Source organism: Euprymna scolopes, chromosome 13, assembly GCF_053919585.1.
Source record: "Euprymna scolopes isolate OS-2025 chromosome 13, ASM5391958v1, whole genome shotgun sequence".
Classification (NCBI taxonomy): Eukaryota; Metazoa; Mollusca; class Cephalopoda; order Sepiida; family Sepiolidae; genus Euprymna; species Euprymna scolopes.
Genome location: NC_136494.1, coordinates 15,384,280 through 15,406,447, shown reverse-complemented (window position 1 = coordinate 15,406,447; position 22,168 = coordinate 15,384,280). Strand labels below are relative to the sequence as shown.

The 22,168-nt window shown below is 34.7% G+C and overlaps 1 protein-coding gene across 1 annotated transcript in view; it reads right to left on the bottom strand.

Annotated features, from left to right (window-relative positions):
- LOC145291944 (protein lev-9-like) overlaps positions 1-22,168 on the bottom strand; it is a 1,240,163-nt gene that overhangs the window by 675,981 nt on the left and 542,014 nt on the right. The window contains exon 5 of the mRNA XM_080137869.1: positions 21,845-21,895. Within this exon, the coding sequence (XP_079993995.1) occupies positions 21,845-21,895 (51 nt within the window). The remainder of the gene's footprint in view (positions 1-21,844; positions 21,896-22,168) is intronic.

Here is a 22,168-nt window from a genome sequence, read left to right as displayed (position 1 = left end):
CTGGAAGACGTTATTGTTCGAGTGCGCCTACAACAGTTGATTGTAGCTGTACAGCAGTGTTCCTCTTTACTTTGCCTCCTCACAAGGGCATCGAGAGCATTGCCAGGGCCGCTTCGAGGAAGGTGGGCTCTCTCTACCGTGCTAGAAAACTTCTAACACCCGAAAGTATCCTGTACCTCTACAAGGCCACTATTCGCCCATGTATGGAGTATTGCTGTCATATTTGGGCTGGTGCATCGGCTACTAGTCTCTCGCTCCTTGACAGGGTTCAAAAGAGAGTCGCAAATCTGATAGGCCCTAAACTGGCATCTAAGCTTCAGCCTCTGTCCCATCGTCGAAACGTTGCATCCCTCTGCCTGTTCTACAAGTATTATAATGGTGAATGCTCTGATGAACTGCAAGCACTTGTGCCCCCACGACGTAAACACCCTCGACAGACCCGACAAGCTGCAAAATCCCACCCCCACACTGTAGAGATCCCTAAATGTAAAAGATCTTTCTACTCCAGTAGTTTCTTCCCCAGAACTGCTAGACTTTGGAATTCCATTCCAGGTCACTGCTTCCCCAACTGTACTGACATGCATAAGTTCAAGTGCAACGTGAACCAACATCTCGCTGCCCAAATCCCTACATAGTACCCCAGTAGATGTTTCCCCTGATAGTAGCCCCCTACACCAAAGTGGCAATCTGCCTTGTTTGGGGTGAAAATGTAATTTAAAAAAAAAAAAAGTTAGACACCAGGGCCGTTTTTAATGTGGAGAAAAAGGAACAAAAATTAAAACTTGTCTCAATCGTGAAGGATTTCTCCACTGAGAACACAAAATTTGAGTGTAGCATCAGAACAAATACTACACTTTGATCTTGACCCGAAGGACAAGAATAATGTTCCTATTTACTTTTCCGCCCACCCACGAGGGCAGAGTTAAATACCAGGGCGGTGTTTTAGTGTGGAGAACAGGAACAAAACTTAAAAATTATCTCAGTCATGAAGGATTTCTTCTCCACTGAGAAGAACAATTTGAGTGTAGCATCGGAACAAATACGACACTTTGATCTTTACTCGAAAGTCAAGAAAAGTGTTCCTATTTACTTTGCCCTCCCCCTCCCACGAGGGCAGAGTTAGACACCAGGGTCGTTTTTTAATGTGGAGAAAAGAAACAATAAAAATTGTCTCACTGAACGATTTCTCCCTCACAAAAAATTCTAGCGTAGCATCAGAACAGATACTACCCTTTGATCCTGGCCCGAAGGCCAAAAATACTGTTGATGCTGCTGCAAATGTGTCAATTTGTCAACGTGCTTAGCAATTAAATTTGTGCTCTTCATTCGATTTTACGGAAAATTTTGTATAAAGATCTTGGTTTGCGCGCTTACAAGATTCAACTTGTGCAGAAGGTGGCGCCAAATGAGGTCCATTCATAAAGTACATTTGGTGAATCGTCCAAGAGAAACATTGCCATTGATCCAGAATTCCTTTCAAATTTTTCTTCAGTGATGAAGCAAACTTTTGGTGAAATGATTATTTCAGTTTACAGATTATTTCAGTTTACAGATTATTTCAGTTTACAGATTATTTCAGTTTACAGAATTGCTGAATTTGCAGCGATGATAATCAACAAATCATGATCGAAATACCATTACATTCAGAAGTCACTATTTGATGCACATTATATGCTAGTGGTATCATCTGTAATATAAATCTCACCTGTCTGTTTCAATGTATGTATGTATGTATGTATGTATGTATGTATGCCTGCCTAAAACTTTCGAAAGAGTCGACGGATTTTCACGAGATCGGTATCATTTTGAAGCTCGACCCTTCGGACGACAAATATCGAAAAATTGACCAAAAGCATTAATTCCTCTACCATCAAGTGGGCACTTTCGTACAGCGAGTGTCGGTTTTTTCACTGACATTTTTTCCAAATTATTCGATGTCGTTTTATTCAATTACAAATGTGTTGTTGTTGTTTGTATTTTTTATTATTCTTGAAAATGTAATGAATGTTGTCAAACACCGGACGCAGGCTGTACACAAGTAATGTGTTTATTTATATTGATGCTTCCCAAAGAAAGCAAAATGTGACGTTTTTAATGTGGGGGAAAAACCAGTTTCCCAAAGAGAGGCACTTTTGAAGTAGGCAACAATAAATATTGCCACAGTATAGAGGCTTTTCCCTCCAGTGACCAAAGACACATTCAGTTTAGCGTAGCATCAGCGCAGATACTACACTCTGATCTTGGCCCAGAGGCCATGTAAAGGCTGTTTAGTTCTCTCCCACTGCAATAACTTAGACACAAGGGTCGGAAAATGGGATTAAAAATTCAGCGCCCCGAGGAGGGGCACTCTAACCTGCAAAAAGTGGCTGGGCATACCCGTCGGCATTCCCTGGCTAGAGCGCCTCAGGCAACTTTCAATAAACTAACCCTGTCTCAAACAGAGAAGGCAAAGCGTGGAAAGGTGGGCCTCCTAGGACTGCACAAAACTAAACTTCCACTGCAAAACTAATAGGGGCTAGGTCGTTGCAAGAATCTCTGTTGATTTTGAGGGCTCAGGATAAAAATCCCGAGGCCAAGTAAAGTGTTTATCATTATCAGAGGTTATAAAGATTATTAAATATAGTTAAGTGTTGAATTCGTTCTCCCGCTCGTTTTTTTATGGATAAATAAGCATCATATTTTATAAAAGCTTTCATTATAATCATTTTTTATTACAAAGTTATAAAACTTTTATTAAAAATTGGTCCTTTTGTAGCAGATGTCTCCCTGATTTTTACTTTCGCTTTTCTCGCTTATATGCCCATATTTAGAATTTGTAGCAGCGAGCCGACGTCAGTGGACTTACTTTTTTTTGTTCCTACCAAAACGGTCATTACAAATGTTTGTTTTTTATGTTTAAGATATTTCAAACTGATAGAAATTACTGAACAATAAAAAATAATTAAAATAAAAAAAATCATATATTTCGAATAATTTTATCAAGTAAAAACTACATTTTTTAATTGATTATTCAATTGAAGTAAGGTATTCTAGCAAATTACATAATTTAATAAACAAAAATATCGTAAAAACTGAATGTAGCGTTTTGAAGGGTAATTCTTTTTTAGCACGCCAGGACGCCCCAAAGTACGCCAGTGCGGTTAATTTCATTCCGTCATAAAAACAACTTTCTTACAGAAAAAAAAAATTATCTAGCGAATAAACATAAAATCATGTATGAAAAATCACGTTTATTATTTTTAAATCCAACAACATAGCCGAAGTCGATGTTTTCGATTGTAAAACAAAACACAACGCTGAATTATTTTTTCTAAATGATAAAAATGAAAAAAATATTTTTACAATGATCTTTATGCATTTATCAAGCGAATCAACATAAAAATATATATGAAAAAACAACACACGTTTATTATTTTAAAAAAAATCAAACGTTTAATAAAAAAAAGCCAACTTCATCCCCGTTGCATAATTTTGATTTTTTTTTTTAATACTAAACGTGTTTTTTTTTCATATATATTTTTATATTTATAAAAATGTAAAAATAAGTTGTTGTTTTTTGTTTTGTTTTTTTGTAGAAAGTTGTTTTTATGACGAAATGAAATTTGGCATGCTGGCGTGGCAAAAAAGAATTACCATTTTTTAAACTTTGTAATCTAGTAAAAAAGGACATTTTACTTGATTAAATAATTCGAAATAAGAATGACTTTTGTTTTAATTGCAATAATTTCTAGCAGTTCTAATTATGTTGAACATAAAAAACACACACACACACATTGTCAATGGTCTTTTTTTTTTTTTAGAAAAAACGGAAACAAACAGTGTTGGTCCGCTTCGACGAATTCGGAATAAGGGCACGTGAGCGGGAAAAGCGAAAGTAGAAATCAGGGAGATAGCTGCTTCAGTTAGGAGTAAAAAAAAAATCAAGGGGTGCCTTGATTTCTAGGTCTAAAATTTCATTTTATTTATAGGATACCTTCATATCAGAATGCTCCTTTAAAGATATTCTCCACTTTTTCAATTTGGAGTTAGTAATGGAATGAAAAATAATTTATTTGGTCTGGTAGATTATCCAGCTTAGTTGTATTATTTAGATTTTTCGGATAACTGTTCTCATCTTAAATTTTATGTTCACACCGGAAGTGATTATTAGGAGTTATTGTTTTTGGCCAAATGTTGAATCCGAACTTCCGGTTTCTGTTTCTTTTCTGGAATAAAATCTTTAATGTATCTAGGCAAACATAAAATGTCTCAAACTTACAAATGCTATAAACTCGTGAAATACAATTTCAGCATATATGTAAAAAAAAAAAAAAAAAAGATTTAACAAAAATACTGAAAGATTGCATATCTAGAGGTGATGGTTAAACAACGGCGCTGGTTTATACCGGTGATTTTTTTAAACCAACACATTTCAGGTGAAAACATTATTAGATAGGTACGTGCTGTCACGAAATTAGTATAAATTCCAAGAATTGCGAGAAATTATCCAATAGAAGATATGCCAGATGTACTTTTAAGAAAGAAATCATTCACTATTACGTTCTGAAATGCGATTGTTTTTAAATGGCGGAACATTTATTTGTCAATTTAAGCCGAAAGTTATCTACCTTGTTTTTCAACTGAATTGGTCGCACAACTCTTCCGCATTAAAACATATGATAAAGCTCGATAATTTAATAAATTCTATTTTATACCTGTAATTTTTTTCTATTGGATCATAATTTCTAAAAATTTATACTGATTTCGCCATGGCACGTAAGTACGTAATAATGTTTTCACCTGAAATGCGATGGTTTAAAAGATCACCAATGCAAACAAGCACCTAAAGAACCACCTTCAAACAATACTACAACATCTACTTAAGACAGTGGCTGGGGTTGTCGGACCAGAGGAAAGGGTGGATGTTTCGGGTGGCACTACATTATTTGCTAATGATTTGTAAAGCTCTGGGTACTAAGTATGTAAATAAAAATGAAGATTGGATTCAAAAAATGGATGCCATGTTTGTCATGCGTGGATTGAAGCCAAAATGGAGGCAGGAGGGAAGGTTGAAGAAAACAAAAAGAACAAAAATAAAAGACTGGATAAATAATAGTCACAAAACAAACAAAAATTTCTTTTTTTTTTAAATAATTTTTTCAAGCTGAAAGTACAATGCAAGGTAAAACAAAAAATCTCTAAAAAGGGAAGAACGAGTGTATATATGTGTTATTCTTATCGACATATTGATATACACATAACATATATGAATTGAATAAAACCTATTTCACACAAACTAATACCTCTCTCATATAACTAATATATAAAAGGCTATATGTCTGTCTGTCCGTCTGTCTCCATATTTTCAAATTCTATCTCCTATGAAACTAAAAGCCGCACAGTGGTGCTAGGAGCCTCAAATGATTGAAGTTGTTACGGACCGTTCTTTTATGGGTCTCTAGCCGGTTAAAATAGTTTTTAAGGGGTCACAAATGGGTCAAAATTTAAACAAATTCGTTATGAATTTTGTACATTCATCTTAGTTTGTTTTTTTAATTTTTAATACGTTCATGTGCGTGTCACGTTGGTACAGTGGTAACCTCACCAGCTTGGAATGCTACAGTTTTGTTTCTGTTTCGATTCTAGCGGATGGCACCCAAATACCTTTTTTTTTTAGCTTTTGAAATCACTATCCTATAATAATATATACGAAATCTGGACAAATTAAAATATTATATTTAAGCGTATTTTACGACCGGGCAATCCCCCCCCGGTAGTATATATATATATATATATATATATATATATATATATATATATATATATATATATAGAATGGATGTATAGTTTGGCTTCCTAGATGTAGATCTACTGAAACCCCTGTGTTTATTAAAGAGTACCCAATGTAGGACAGAGTTGGTATATAGTCTGTTTATTATACAAATATGATTAGTTACATATGTGCATACATGTTTCAGTTGAACCTCAATTTAGAGAGAGACCCACTTCATCAGACCGAAAATAGTAAGGCTAAAGTCAAGATTCATTCATTATGTATATAAAAGGATATTGAAGCCTGGAAAAGAAGGGATATATTTCGTTATGTCGAGTAGGTGGGGTTAGGGAGTGGAGATGTGTGGAAAAAAAGGAATAGGGGTGAAAAGGGCGAAGGAGAAATATATTTCAGGCTGGCCAGAACATCTTAGCGGGGGTTGGGCATGGCTATACTTTAATTTAAGGACGTAAGTATACTTACTTTGGTATATAGTGGTCATTCTGTATCCTAAAGTTCTTTTTTATTATTATTAACAGGGCCATCCCTTCATTGCAGACTTTCTGTCTATTCCATATGTGGTAATATATTTAATCTGACCAATTATTTCTTTCTTTATTTTACCAGTAAACTTAATTTATACGTTTATAACATGTGTCCATATAATCAAACCAACGTGTAACATACATACATACATACATACATACATACATACATGATGGCAGCAACTTGTTCCCGAGTATTGCCATTACTTAATATATCTCTGGCTCAAATGAGGCAAACATGAGCAGGTCCAAGCTGTGGTGCCCCGACCACCTACAAGGCCAGACCCTGGAAGTTCCAGAGCCGTTATTGCCATTGACACCCATATCTGCACCAGTCCTCACTGAATGTCCGTTTGCCATTTAGGCTAAAGCCAACCTTTTTGTTATTGAGATACACACTAATTGCAACATGTGTATTCCATTGCATATCAAGTAATGCCCATGCTTGGAGCTTTTTATAGTGAGGAAAGACTTTGCACTGAGACAATCCCACTCTCTAAACAACTGCCACATTGAACCAAAAAGAAGAGCAAGTCAACATCATTGGAAGCAACAGTCGCCGCAGGTTTTATATCAGGGTTTTCCTTCTCCTAGAGAGGTTGCCTTACGGGGGTCCTCTCCACCCACCATGCCATTTGATCCATGACTGGGACTTAGGTTGCTGGGCACCAGAACATACTCCACACGCTGGTGGGTCATGTATGCCACAGCTTACAGAGTCTAAGCTCCTCTGGAATTTTTTGTCAGGGTTACCTCACCCTTAGCCTTTGGTTAAAAGAACCTTGGCCCACAAAACAGTGGAGGTCCAGTTAAATAAAACTAAACGATAACAGTCTGGAATAATGTACGATCGTTTCAAAGACGATATCACGTTTTTTTTTTTAAATATAGTCTCCTCATCAGCATAATTTTCTGATTACTTTGAGCATATATAAATGGATTTTTAGATGAGGTATCAACGTTTTACTGTTTAGATTTATGTTCATTGGATAATTGTTCTCATCTTGAGTGCAATTTGCACAAGGTTTCGGTAGATATAACCTTCGACAGGTGAAAAAGTCACCAAGTTTTGGCAGGAAAAGAAAAAAAAAGATAAAGAACATGGCGACTTTTACACCTGATGAAGGTCGAAGGTTACATCGGCTGAAACGTTGTTCAGATGTCATTCAAGATGAGAACAACTGTCTGATAAAGATAAACAATATGTAAATGATATTATATTAAATTATTAATTCTATTTTTCTCCCATTTAATAGATATAAGTGTGTGTATATGTGTGTGCGTGTGTGACAAAGCTAAAGTAGGTCATTTTAAAAACTCTTAATCAATTTTATTATTTTTAATTAAATAAAGAGTTGTTCATATGACACTTTCAGTTTTAAATCTAAAGTTTTCCTTTGTTCTTACTTTATTTTTCAATATGAACAAATAGAGATACTTTTTGTCTGAGGCAAACTTAATTTTTAATGACTCTAGATCGAAACATTATCATGTGAGTGTCGCACTAGTATACGTCTGTAAAATAATATACATGTGGAACGATAAAATTATCGCCCCCCCCCCAAAAAAAAGAAAAAAAGACGACTGGATTCCATTTCCGTTTGATGAACACAGGTTTTCTTTTTTTGTTGTAGACTATCTACTAGTTGGCAAGTTGTGTATAAATTTCAAGAGCGATAGGAACCTTCTACCATGTCTGAAACTGACACAACGTTTATCGAGCGAAATCGCAGATGCACCGCTGTACAACTTATGCTCTCTACTAGTCCAAATTATGACAACAGGACCATTGTCAGCGCCCTCAAAATGCAAATGCGGATGGTTCAACATTGACGAATGAGTGATTTCACCAATTTCGATGACAATAAAAGTATTGGAAGCGTGGAACATTCGTTCATCCTTATTTGATCCCGAGCAATGTCGGGTCTCCCTGCTAGTTATAAATAGAGTATTGATATAAGAGAAAATATAATGATCAAAACTAAAAATTTATATCAGTTTATGAAATGTTACATAACAAGGAAAATAACCAAAGATTTCTCTTATTCTACGAGGTTTTAAAAATAGGACTTTTTCTCGGATGAAATAGCTTGCAAAATAAAAATCATGTGTGTGTGTGTGTGTGTTCGTTCATATATATAAAGGTATAATCACGTTGACACACCGGTTATCGTCAGATCACTGAAGTCAAACAAATATTTTCTCTTCCTGCAGAACAATGCGCAAATGAGACCACTGATTTGTTCAAAGCGGCAATTGAAGCACATGTTCTCACACAGAAGTTCTATAGCAAACCCCAATCTGCCCAATGGTTTACTTCTACTTGCGCAGCTGGCATTGCTCAAAGGCAACATGCAAACCGCAGATTTATCAAACCTAAGTCCAGTGCTAAGAGACAAAAGTTTATAGAAGCTAGAAGTAACTGTAAGAAAGAAATAGCGACAGCTTTTTTTTTTACGCAGGAATCACCACTTATCAAAGCCCAGAGGCCACTTGAGGACAATTATTGATAGTGGTTTTGGTTAGACGAGTGTTTTTTTTTGTGTGAAACCACCAGAAAACGCATTGAAGTGCAGAAATTAGGAACTCGTGATTTCTGAAAAATTTACAACCGTGTAGTAAATAATAGTCAATAAAAAATTCCCCCCGCTATCAAACAATCATGAGCTTGTTTATATGATATCATAAAAAAAACTAGATATCTCAATAGCATGTGAACCTGATCTCATTCCAGCTGCACTAGATAAGACAGGAGAGGGAGGGGCAGTTGTCCTAGATATATAAGACTAGACAGAGTATGACACTATAGTCTTCTCATGAAAATCAGATCATATGGTAATACTGGATGAATACTTAACATAATTAAATCCTTCTTAAATAAGAGAAGAATCCAGATTGTCCTTGATGGTCGTAGGTCAAAACAATAGGATATAAATGCAGGATATAATATGAATAATATTTTCTCAAGGGTCGATCCTTGGACCATTATTATTCCTGATATTCATAAATGGCCTTCCTGATAAAACTGTCTCTGAGATGGGTATATTTGCTGATGACACAGCGCCCTATAACATGCACGAGGGGAAAGCAAATGAACTCATATCCGAGGCAATGGTAGAAACCCTTGAAGAAGGCCTCCAGTCTAGTAGAATGGAGCCAAGATTGGATGGTAACGTTCAATGCTGCCAAGGCCAAGCTCGTTTCCTTTAATAATTACAAGAAATCTTCTCAACCACCAAAAGCTATGGCTAATGATAAACTACCTGAAAGGACGTTGTTCAAAATCGTTGGCTTAACGTTCACAAGGAATGAGAGCTGGAACAGATACACCGAGAACATTGCCGCAACAGTTGCAGAGAAGGTCGGCTCTCTCTACCATGTTCGAATGTTACTTACACCTGAAAGTATCTTGTATCTCTACAAGGCCACTAATAGCCCATGTATGGAGTAGTGCTGTCACATTTGGGCTGGTGCATCTCTCACTTGTCTCTCATGGGCTAGTGTCTCTATTACTAGTCTCTCACTCTTGGACAGAGTTCAAAAGAGAATCGCCGACCTATTAGGTCCCGAACTGTAAGCTAAACTTCAACCTTTGTCTCATCGATAAAATGTTGCATATCTCTGCCATTTTTACAAGTAATTAATGGTAGATGCTCTGATGAACTATAAACCATTGCCCCCTCTCGACATAAATACCCCCGACAGATTTGACAATCAGCAAAATCCCACCCCTACACAGTCGAAATCCCCAGATGCCAGAAAGCCTTCTACGAAAATAGCTTCTTCCTCAGAACTGCTAGACATTGGAATTCCCTTCCGGGTTCCTGCTTCCCCAACTGTACTGAGATGCAGAAGTCCAAGTGTAATGTAAACAGACATCTTGCTGCTCAACTCCCTGCATAGTATTCCTGCAATTATGTTCCACATAATAGCCCATTACATCAAAGTGGCACTGTGCCTTATTTGGGGTGAAAATGCAGTAAGAAATATATATATAATATTTTACTTTTTAAAACTGCACTCAATATATATATTATATATATATATATATATATATATATATATATATATATATATATAACTACTTCATTTACTCACATAAAATTAATATACGAAGGTATAAATTTATGCATAAACTAAGTATTTACTTCAAAAGTGCTCAATACGTATGTAGAGCTAGTTAGTAATTTATAAAATATATATGGCGATTAAGCTACACTGAATATTCGGCGTTTCATCCACTCTAGGATTCCTCAGGCTTATGCGCGAATTCTGTGGTTGTTTATCGTTTTGATATGGTCCTTTTCTATTGAGGATTTAGTTAGCCAATCAGCTTTCTAGTATCCACCGCGCCCCTTCCTATCAGCCAATGGGCATGCATTTTATCGAACAAAAGATCTGGTTTAAAACTAGGTTAGTGGTTTAAGGCAGGCATTTTCTTTCTTTTTGTTAGTTTATATATAAATATACATATGTGTACATACATATATACACATATATATACATATATATATATATATACATACATACATATATGTGTGATCGTTTATGTATATTCATGTTTATTTAATTTGTTTATTTTCTATTGTTTTTGTTAGTTTTAAAACTATTTTGTATCGCCATATATATTTTATAAATTACTATATATATATATATATATATATATATATATGTGTGTGTGTGTGTGTGTGCGTTCAATTTATTTATTTCTGCTTTAGACCCTTTCCTGGGATTCTAGATCCATAGCGACCATAATTATATGAAAAGTGTATACTTTTATTGCTGCTCCTTGAATAAGTTTTAAAAAACCTGTCAGAGTAGATGAACCTCACGTACGAGTAGGACATTGCAGGTCACCCCTGTCAAATATGTCTCCCTATGAGTGATGGGCTTAGTAGCATCGTCTCAAATATGGCGGAACTTATCGAACGCACTTCCGACAAATAACGTTCTCGTGTACACGGACAATATGCATCGCTCTGCCGACGATGCCACAGAAAGCAACATTGGAGAGGTTGGCCGTGCCACATATGCATATACATCGCAGGCCAGTGATGCTTTCCGTATTCTCCATAATGTTGGGAACGTCCGCTTCCTGCATGTAACAAACTCTGCGCATGCTTATTTCTTCCGTTATTCGTGCAGGTTCTCGTGCGTCCTTCAAGAACGCCTGTCAGAAGACATCCATTTCCAGATACCTTGGCATCTGTCAATTTTTTTTTTATTACTTGAAAAAAAAAATTTTTTTTTTTTTTTTGCTTTCGTTGTGTTGTTTCTTTTCAGAAGCATGTTCGTATCCCCTTCAAGGACTTCATTGTGCTTCCTTATGCCGTTTAAAATGTTTTTTGGAAGAAAGTTATCGTCGAACCAAACAATATGGTCAGAAGGAAACCTTTTATGGTTAACTGAACACAAGGAATACAATGGTATCTCCTGCCCTCTCCTCTTTAATATATATATATATATATATATATATATATATATATATATATATATATTATTGAAGATCAGAACAACATCGATACCGTCGGTTTAAAATAAAAACAAAGTAAATCTATAATTGATTTCCTTTACCTGACTCAGTTTCAGTTAATATCTGCCTTTCTTCTCTCTCTCAATAACCTCACAATCTATCTATCTATCTATCTATCTATATATATATATATATATATATATATATATATATATATATATATATATATATATATATATATATAAAAGTGAAAGTGTCTGTGTACATTTCCCTACGCAATTACTGTCAATTTTTAGTCTACAGACTCGAAATTTGATATACAGGGTACTGAGATTTTAGAAAATCGATGTGATCGGTTTGTGGCCAGAAATTTTAGATACAGGTCCCTTGGACATGGATCTAACTTTACTTGATTTGAGCCCAAAACAATAAATTTTAAGAGGTCATAATAGGGGTCAAAGTTAAAAAAAAATTGACCTCTGCGGTCTCTTCCAAATTACTCAGACAATTTCTGGTCTAAATATTTGAGATTTTACATAAAGGGTATTCAGAGATAGGGCAAGCTTTTTCATCAGTTTGGGTCGAACATTTTTAGTTACCAATATATAAATGTATGTATGTATGTATGTATGTTTGCATGTCTGCCTTAAACTTTCAACAAATATCGAAAAATTGGCTAAAAACATTAATATCTTTCCCTTCAACTAGGCACTTTTCTAGAGGGGGTGGGGGTCACTTTTTTCGCCGATATTTTTTTAATTTATCCTCTCCTTTAAATTGTCTGGCCTTAATTTTAAAAAATGTCGCTTCCGATTTGGCGGTGGTCGTAACAGCATAAACGCTAGGTTTTACCCCGTTCTTTTCCTCCTTTGCGGTACGGGTTCGAGCCTGCCTTCCTACTACCATTTTTTTTTTTTTGCTCAACATACACATCCAAACACCCAAGCAACGCCGGGCTGAAATGCTAATATATATATATATATATATATAAATAAAAGTGAACGTGTCTGTGTATATTTCCCTACGCAATAACTCTGTCAATTTTAAATCTACATACTCGAAATTTGATATACTGGGTACTGAGATTTGGGAAAATCGATGTGATCGGTTTTCGGCCAGGAATTTGGCTGTTAAGGGGTAAAAGTTCAATGATTTGACCTTTGAGAACTCTACCAAACTCCTCCGACAATTTGTGGTCTAAACGCTTGAAATTTTAGATATAGGTTCCTTGGATATGGATCTAACTTAATAACTCGACTTGAACCCAAAACAATAATAGGGGTCAAATTAAAAAAATTGACCGTTTTTTGTTTTGTTTTGTTTTTTGCTCAGCATACATCTCCAACCACCCGGGCAACGCCGGGCACCCATGCTAGTATATATATATATATATATATATATATATATATATATGTATATATATATATATATATATATATATATATATATATATATATATATATATATGATAAGTAGAAGAATGGAAACAGTATTCCGGCAAAATAGAGAAAGAAAAAGGAACAAACCGAGTTATGTGTTCATCAACATTTCGTCTTTATTTAGGAAGTCTCAAAATAAAAGACAAAACGTTGACGAACACATAACTTGGTTTGTTCCTTTTATTTCCTCTCTCTCTCTCTCTCTCTCTATATATATATATATATATATATATATATATATAAATACTTTACTAAATTTAGTAATTACTAAATTTAAACAATATGAATGTGACTGTATATTCCTGTGATTTTGGAATGTTTAATAAAGCTACATATGCTCTGAATGTGTAAATCCATTTTCATTGAGCTTGATAACCCTTTCCGATTTTAAGATAGCCTTATTGAATATATATTAGGTTGGTGCAACTAATGTCATAATTTTTGACGTCTGACAAAAAACGACATTTTTTTTACATCAACCTTATACATTATAAACGCATATTTGTTTTAAGGAAACGCGCGCGCACACACACACACACACATATATATATATATATATGTATATATATATATATATATATACACAGCGTTTGGTCGCCGCCACACATGCTTAAGGCCATCAGAACCAAACAAATTAAATTTCGTCTCATCAGACCATAGGATATGGTTCCAGTTATCTATGGACTTTGTTGACATGTCTTCAGAAAACTGTTTGTTGGCTTTCTTGTGTAGAGCCTTCAGAAGAGGCTTCCTCCTGGAGTCACAGCCATGTACACCAATTTTAGGAGTACAAAGATAAGTGTGTCATGCCTACGGTCAAGCATGGTGGTGGGAATGTCATGGTTTGGGGCTGCATGTGTGCTGAAGGTATTGGAGAGATACATTTCATTGAGGGAAACATGAACTCCAACATGTACTGTCAAATACTGCAGCAGGGCATGATCCCCTCCCTCCAGAAACTGGATCACAAAGCAGTGTTCCAGTATGACAATGGCCCAAAACACACATCCAAGACAACCACTGCTTTACTGAAGAGGCTGAGGGTAAAAGTGATGGACTAGCTCCAGACTTGAACCCAATAGAACACCTTTAGGGCAACCTCAAGCAGAAGGTGGAGGTCTGCAAAGTCTCGAATATCTGCCAGCTCAGTGACGTCGTCATTGAAGAGTGGAAGAGCATTCCAGTGGCTACATGTGAAGCTCTGGTAAACTCCATGCCCAGGAGAGTAAAGGCAGTTTTAGATAATGATGGTGACCACACAAAATATAAAGAATTAACATGTATGTTAATATTGACTAATGTTCGTAATGGGTATATATATCGATTTTTTTTTTAGCAATAATTTTATTTGGTATGAATTATCATGGAATCCAGAATTAGTGAGGAGACTATGATTGACTGCACATACCATTACGCTACAAAGCGCTGGCATAGTTAGGCTTATTATTATATATATGAAACATACATGAATCTTTTGGGGCAGGGGGATTCTTACGCAAAAAATAAAATCATTAGAAAAATTGAAAAAATAAAAAAGTATGATTAAGGTAAATCATTCTTTTTACAATGCTTGCTTAAATGAACAAATGCTGCTCAAATACACACACAATATACATATATCATGCATCTTTTAAATTCTAGCTCAATTAATCAACATCTATACAAACATAATTGCCCCTCTCGGAAATCCTTATTAATAACACGAAAATAATATATTTCAAAACAAATTGAAAAAAAAAATACTCTAAGCTATCTACATAAAACTCAATGACCTACAATTAATAATATTGCCTATTAAACCAGAAATAATGTTAAAAATGCCTATTAAACCAGAAATAATGCTAAAAATGCCTATTATACCAGAAATAATGTAAAAAATGCCTATTAAACCAGAAATAATGCTAAAAATGCCTATTATACCAGAAATAATGTAAAAAATGCCTATTAAACCAGAAATAATGCTAAAAATGCCTATTATACCAGAAATAATGCTAAAAATGCCTATTAAACCAGAAATAATGTAAAAAATGCCTATTAAACCAGAAACAATGCGTTAAAAATACCTATTAAAACAGAAATAATGTTAAAAATGCCTATTAAACCAGAAATAATGTTAAAAATGGCTATTAAACCAGAAATAATATGTTAAAAATGCCTATTAAGCCAAAAATAATATGCTAAAAATGCCTATTAAACAAGAAATTATGTCAAAAATGGCTATTAAACCAGAAATAATATGTTAAAACTGCATATTTTTACCCTGTGAGCTAAATTCTGATACATGGAATATAGACCGTTAACGTTCCCCGACAATCTAGCATTTGTCTACAAATGTCATCTTTTTCTCCAACCTCTTTTTTGTTCTCTCCAGCATTCTTGCTCATTTACTTTTATTGCCTGACGATGATTCGACGAAGAATTTAAAACGTTATTGACACCCATGGAACTATTATTATTATTAGCTCACAAGGAGCTTTCACACAGGTCTTTGGAGATCTTTCCCTGAAAACAGCCTGTGATGTTCTCTGGAATCTGTGTGACAAGTCTCCCCAGGTTTCCAGTACTCTCCACCTCTTTCGATAACATTTGCAAATAAATTTGCATTATCGCAACATCTGTTTGCTATTGATTTCTCATTGGCAGCAGCTATTGGTCTTTGCTGGGATTTGAGTGGCAAAAAGCCTCCCTAAGGTCCTAGACTTCTTCGCACTTACTCGGCTGAGGTGTGGTCACTTCATCAGTCTTTCCTTCCTCCTTGATTCTACTTGGTTATTTGGTCTCGTCCTTTTTTTTGGGGGGGGGCAGTGATGTGGTAATGGGGTTAATTATTATTATTATTATTTGATTTCTCACAATGGAAGTTAAGAAAAACCGGAAAAATCTTTTTAAAAAAGTATAACAGAAGTTCACTATTGTCTTTAATAATGTGTTTATTTAAATGAAAAGATCATGGGTTTTGTAGTGTAGTGTTAACACATTGAATCACAGGCTCTGTGATTGCGAGATCGAGCCCAGTACAGTTAACTGCGCTCCTGAGTCCTATTTTGTTTTTTTTACAAAGGGGTCACCACATATCAAGGCCCGGAGGCTACTCGAGTATAAGCGTCAATGTGAGTATTGTAGTCAATGGGAAAGTTTACCTAATAATCGTTTGTGGTGGAAATTTGGTATAATTTGATTATTTATGAGGGCGGTTCGATAACTTGAATATATATATTCAAGTTCTTATTGATATATATTTAAAGAAATATTTAATCCATGCAGATTTTGTATTTATTATTACAGAGCTAATTTTCTATTGAATATTTTATGTACCTAATATATAGTACTGGTTTAAAAAGATTTTAAAAAATGACTTGAGTGCCATCAGCTTGAATCGAGACCAAAGCATTTAACGCTGCCATCGTACTCCCTACCGTTTGAGCTATTGAAAGATAGATAAGAAAGAATTAAAATTAAACCACTTACAACTGTGAATGTATTTGCGTATGTGCATAAGTAATAGTTATATATCGACAAGTTGAAATGAACAGTTAGCATTTCAACTTGCTGACAAACTTCAGTATGCATTATTCATCCATCCAAACAAAGATGTTAATCATTATAAATCATCCTTGGTGTAAAAGTTTATCGGTTAAATATTTCTACACAGACACACACACTTTTTTTTTTTTTTTACATGGGGGGGCCACCACTTATCAAGGCCCAAGAGCCACTCGGGGATAAGGGATATTGTGTGTACAGTAATCAATGGGATAGTATCATAGTAATAGTTAGTATTGGAGATTTGATAAGGTGTCATTAATTAAGGAGGTGGTTCATCAGGAATTTGTTTGTGTTGAACTTGAAGAACTCCAAGTTGAATTCGGGGGTGGGGAAACAGGCAAGCGGCAGAGAGTTCCACAGTCATGCAGTTTTAAGAAAGAAGCTTTGTTCATGGAATCTACGCTTGATTTAGGCACGGATAAAGAGTGGGGAAAATTATTGACAGTGGTTTCAGCTAGTCGGGTGTTTTTTGTGAAAGATTGGCGGGGGGGGGTGGACCAGATAATGGAGTTCAGACGAGCATACATACAACTACTGTTTTATTTATGCCGATAAATCTGTCCAAATATAAAAATTGATCTTGACGAAAAAACCTGCAACGTGCATCGAATGTTAGCCAATGTAGAGTCGACGTCGTCCCTTTCACTTGGCTCTTTTCTAGGGACCTTGAAACCTAGCTGATCCAAAATTATTATGTTTTTTTTAAATTAAAGTATATTTTCTGTAACGTGTCTTTCGATTGGTCTTTTTTGTATTTATATTTTCTGTAATTCTCACATCTTTCTATGTTTCACCTTTTTTTTTACAAAGGAATCACCACTTATCCAGGCCCACAGGCTACTCGAGGGTAAGAGTTGAAGCGTGTGCAATAGTCAAAGGAACAATATCATAATAATCGTTGGTAAATTGGATTACTTAAGGAGAATGGCTCATCAAAAATTTGTTTACGTTGGACTTGAAGACGACCATATTGTAATCAGCTGGAAAGCAGGCAAATGGAAGAGAGTACGACAGGTGGGCTGTTCTAAGAAAGAAGCTTTGTTCATGAAATCTACGTTTAGGTCTGGGCACAGATAAAGAGTTGGGGGAAATTATAGATAGTGTTTTCGGCATGAAAAGTGTTTCTCGTGAGGCGGACTATAGATTGGAGTTCAGACGAGCACTTGCCATGAAAATAACGATAAAGCAGAGACAGGCTCGCAACGTCTCTTCCGTGAGAAAGAGGTTGCAGGGAAGTGAAAAGCGTATCTCTTACTAGGCTACGAAGTCTATTTTGAATGTGGCAACAATACTCCATCCTTGGATGTACCTGGCTCTTATATAGGTAGAGAATTGCATCAGCAGGTAAATATCTATTAGATCGATAGAAGGAACCCACCATTTTCCCAACAACCGTGGCAACCAATTTGACGTACGTGTTCATTTTAGATTAGGAGTAAAGGTCAATCCCAGAAGCTTGTCAAAACATGGAGCCTCCCCAAGGCGAGAGCCATTCATTTCAATTGATGCCAGATGGGGATCAAAGCGTTGATGATGTAAAGATAGAAGCTTGGTTTTAGAGGCATTAAGCTTCTTAGTTTTCTTGGTTTTAGAAGCTTGGTTTTAGAGGCATTAAAAGTAACAAGTCTCCTCTTTCCCCATTGTACTACTTGCTCTAGATCAGAGGAGAGAAAATCAGAGAGAACTTGGTCATTTAGTCAAACGAGTCTATTCAAATAGAATATTAATCCAAATAATATTATTCTTAATTTATATTGAAAAAAAAGAAAGAAATTAATTGAATCTTACATTTAATATGTAAACCAAGTCACTCCAACAAATACATCAATATATATATATATATATATATATATATATATATATATATATATATATATATATATAAGCGAGATAAGACACTGATAGAATTCAGATGAAAATCCTGATAGATATTACTTGAAGTAATACTTTCAAGATGATCCTAGCCAAAAGGGAAAAGCTCAATATTTAAGAATAGAGCAATATATAATTTTGGTGGTTAAATTTATTATTATTGAAAATCCATGGATTAAGAAAATTTACACAATCCCTTCTATATATTCCTTTTGTTAAACAATAATTTCTAAATTTGAATATATGTGTCTATATGTTTTTTTTTTTTTACAGAATTTAAAATTTAACCACCAAAATTATATATATATATATATATATATATATATATATATATATATATATATAGGTAAAATACTTATTTTAATTTTATTACATTAGCTGTGTGCGACATTGATATTTACTGCAGTATAACCCCTCCCCCCCCAAAAAAAAATATCGGTCCAGTTCGTTGCACAAAAATCACTTTTACTTAGAATGTGGGCAACCTTCCCCTAAGTAGCTGATGTTTTTTCTAGAAATAATTCTCACTAGAAAAATATCGAGGAAACGAATGCCAACAATAGAATATTTGGATTCATACGATATGATGATGACCAGTTCACACGGATTTTAAGAGATTTAAAACACTCAAGATTTGATAAAGAGGTTTCCCCCGAAATATATTATAGAACACGGGAACAAATATAAAACTCTTGACGAATCAAGTAAGATTTACTATGGAATATATATATATATATATATATATATATATATATATATATATATATATATATATATATATATATTGGGGAGAGAAATAAAGTGTCGTTAGTCTATAAAGCAATGCTCTTTGTGCAAACAAATAGAGCTTAGACGTTTGGACAATATTTAATCATTGTAATTTTGCAGACCTATTTTAACAATAGCCAAATAGCGTAACGGTTAGAAGCGCTGACTGTCGCCAAGGAGGTCGAGTTTCCATCCTGGCTTTAGGTAATTGCTAATCTAGTCACACTGAAGAGCTGTGATGCAGGATAACATACACACACACACACATATATATATATATATATATATATATATATATTATAATAATTAAATACCTATAGACACTAGTGTTTCACCATTTCAGGAATCTTCAGTGCAGGGTGTCATGATTAACACCAGTCGATAGATTCGAACCTAGAGACACAAGTCATCTCTGTCTTGATTAGTAAGGTCCGTACTCATTCGGCTACCGTAAACCATGTGAAATTACGTTGAAATTAAACATTTTTATTTTTGAATGTTTTTTTTTTTATGTCAGTCAGGGTAATTTAATCATTATTATTATATGATAACCTATGCGTAAGAGCTGAATTGACCGACTAAATTCAACTGAAAGTGCTCAACGATAAGAAACAAGTTTCTTAAAGGGGCTGGCATATATATATATATATATATATATATGTATAATTTGAGGTTGCTATTTTTCAAAAGTAGGGTAACCAGTGAAAAAATAACGAGGTTAATACAATAGTGCTCAATACAGAAGTAGAGCGAGTTACATTTAAAATTTATCTTTATCCTCTTTTGCCAAAAGTTAATTTTCGCTCTTCATTTAGAAATCCGCTTTCGAAAATAAGGGTTGTTGCTTGGAGAGGTCTCTAGTTAATAAATACTAGTAGACCGAAACATGCTCGTGACTGTGTAGCAACAAACTACTGCTTATGTAAAGACAAATATTTAATATCCATCTATATATATATATATATATATATATTTATTTATATATATATATATATATATATATATATATATATATAACTACTTCATTTACTCACACAAATTTAATATACGAACGTATAGATTTATGCGTAAACTTTAAGTATTTACTTCAAAGTGCTCAATACGTAGGTAGAGCTAGTTAGTAATTTATAAAATATATATGGCGATTAAGCTACACTGAATATTCTGCGTTTCATCCACTGTAGGATTCGTCAGGCTTATGCATGAGCCTGACGAATCCTACAGTGGATGAAACGCAGAATATTCAGTGTAGCTTAATCGCCATATATATTTTATAAATTACTATATATATATATATATATATATATATATATATATATATATATATATATATATATATATATATATATATATAGAGAGAGAGAGAGAGAGAGAGAGAGAGAGAAAGAGAGAAAGAGAGAATAACAATGTTTAGGGCTGAAATATGATATACTAAATAAAAGTCGGGATCTTACGAAACGGTTCTTAATGTATAACACTGTAAAGTAATCTGTACATAACTGCAAAAACTTAATTTTTATATTTTCACTGTGCAGATATTTATTTTAATTATTGAAAAAAAAATATTTGCGAAATAGGAGAAAAGTGCTCAATTAATTAAGAGAGCTATGACATATTTATTTAACAAATAAAACTGTTGACATAGCTTCACTACGTCGGTTTTCTGAAAAGTCCGGAACAGGTGCGATATAAGTTCTTGAGTATATGTTTTATGCTTATCCCGTGACTCTTCAGAAACGGTATCACTAGTGTATTTTTTTTCTTTTTTTGGTAGGGCATCCTTTGGATAACAGTTTTCATCTTGAGTGTTATTTTCACAATATTTTGGTATGACCTTCTTCAGATGTATCTTGTGGAACTCGGGAATCTTGCGGTCGAACTCAAGAATGTTTCTGTCGAACTTGCGTACCTGCACGGAATTTCCGAAGCAAGACTCTTGGCTTAGTGGACAACATACTTGGTAAAATTCAGTTGTGAAGTTACACTCTTTTGGAGGTTAAAGGCTTAATCCTCAGTGTGTGGAGGGGGGCACTCGAAATACAACTGCGAATTAATGAGGACTTCTACCCAGTCGTAGCTAACGGAACGAGAGCATGCTACCCCTCTGAATTGAATAAAACGTTCCGTTGGAAATTCCATGAAAATTTCAGAGTTCGACGATATACACCTGAAGAGTGTCGAAGGATACGTCAAACGAAACGTTATGAAAATAACATTCAAGGCGAGAACAGTAGTGTGAAGAATCCAAATATTATGAATAATCAATCCCTATCGCAAAAAATCACCAGTGTAGTTTGTTAAATAAAAAAGGTATGCACGAATGTGTATATAAATATGTGTGAACATACAAAGTGAAGACATATATACATTTTTGATGCGAGGTGTTGGGTGGCTGGGGGTGGGTGGTTGACAATCAGTTGTTTCAAGAAAGAAGAAACCAAATGCTCACTATAATCGTGGTCGTAGGTGTTTGGTCTATGCGTTGTCCATCGAGAATCTCCTAGGCAAAAGTAAAAGCAGACACTAATTATACTACAGTCAAGCATTGTCCCTTGGAAATATTACATTCAGAATTTGGTTTAGTAGGGTTTAACGGTGCTGTTAGCTTTCATAAGTGTTATATAAGTATAAACAATTTTCAGTGCTTGCGTAGATTAGCGGCCTTTAAACCAACGCATTTCAGGTGAAAACATTGTTACATACTTACTTGTAAATCTTTTTGTAATAGTGCATATGATCGCGTGGGAAAGTAGCAGCAGCAGCGAAGAATGGC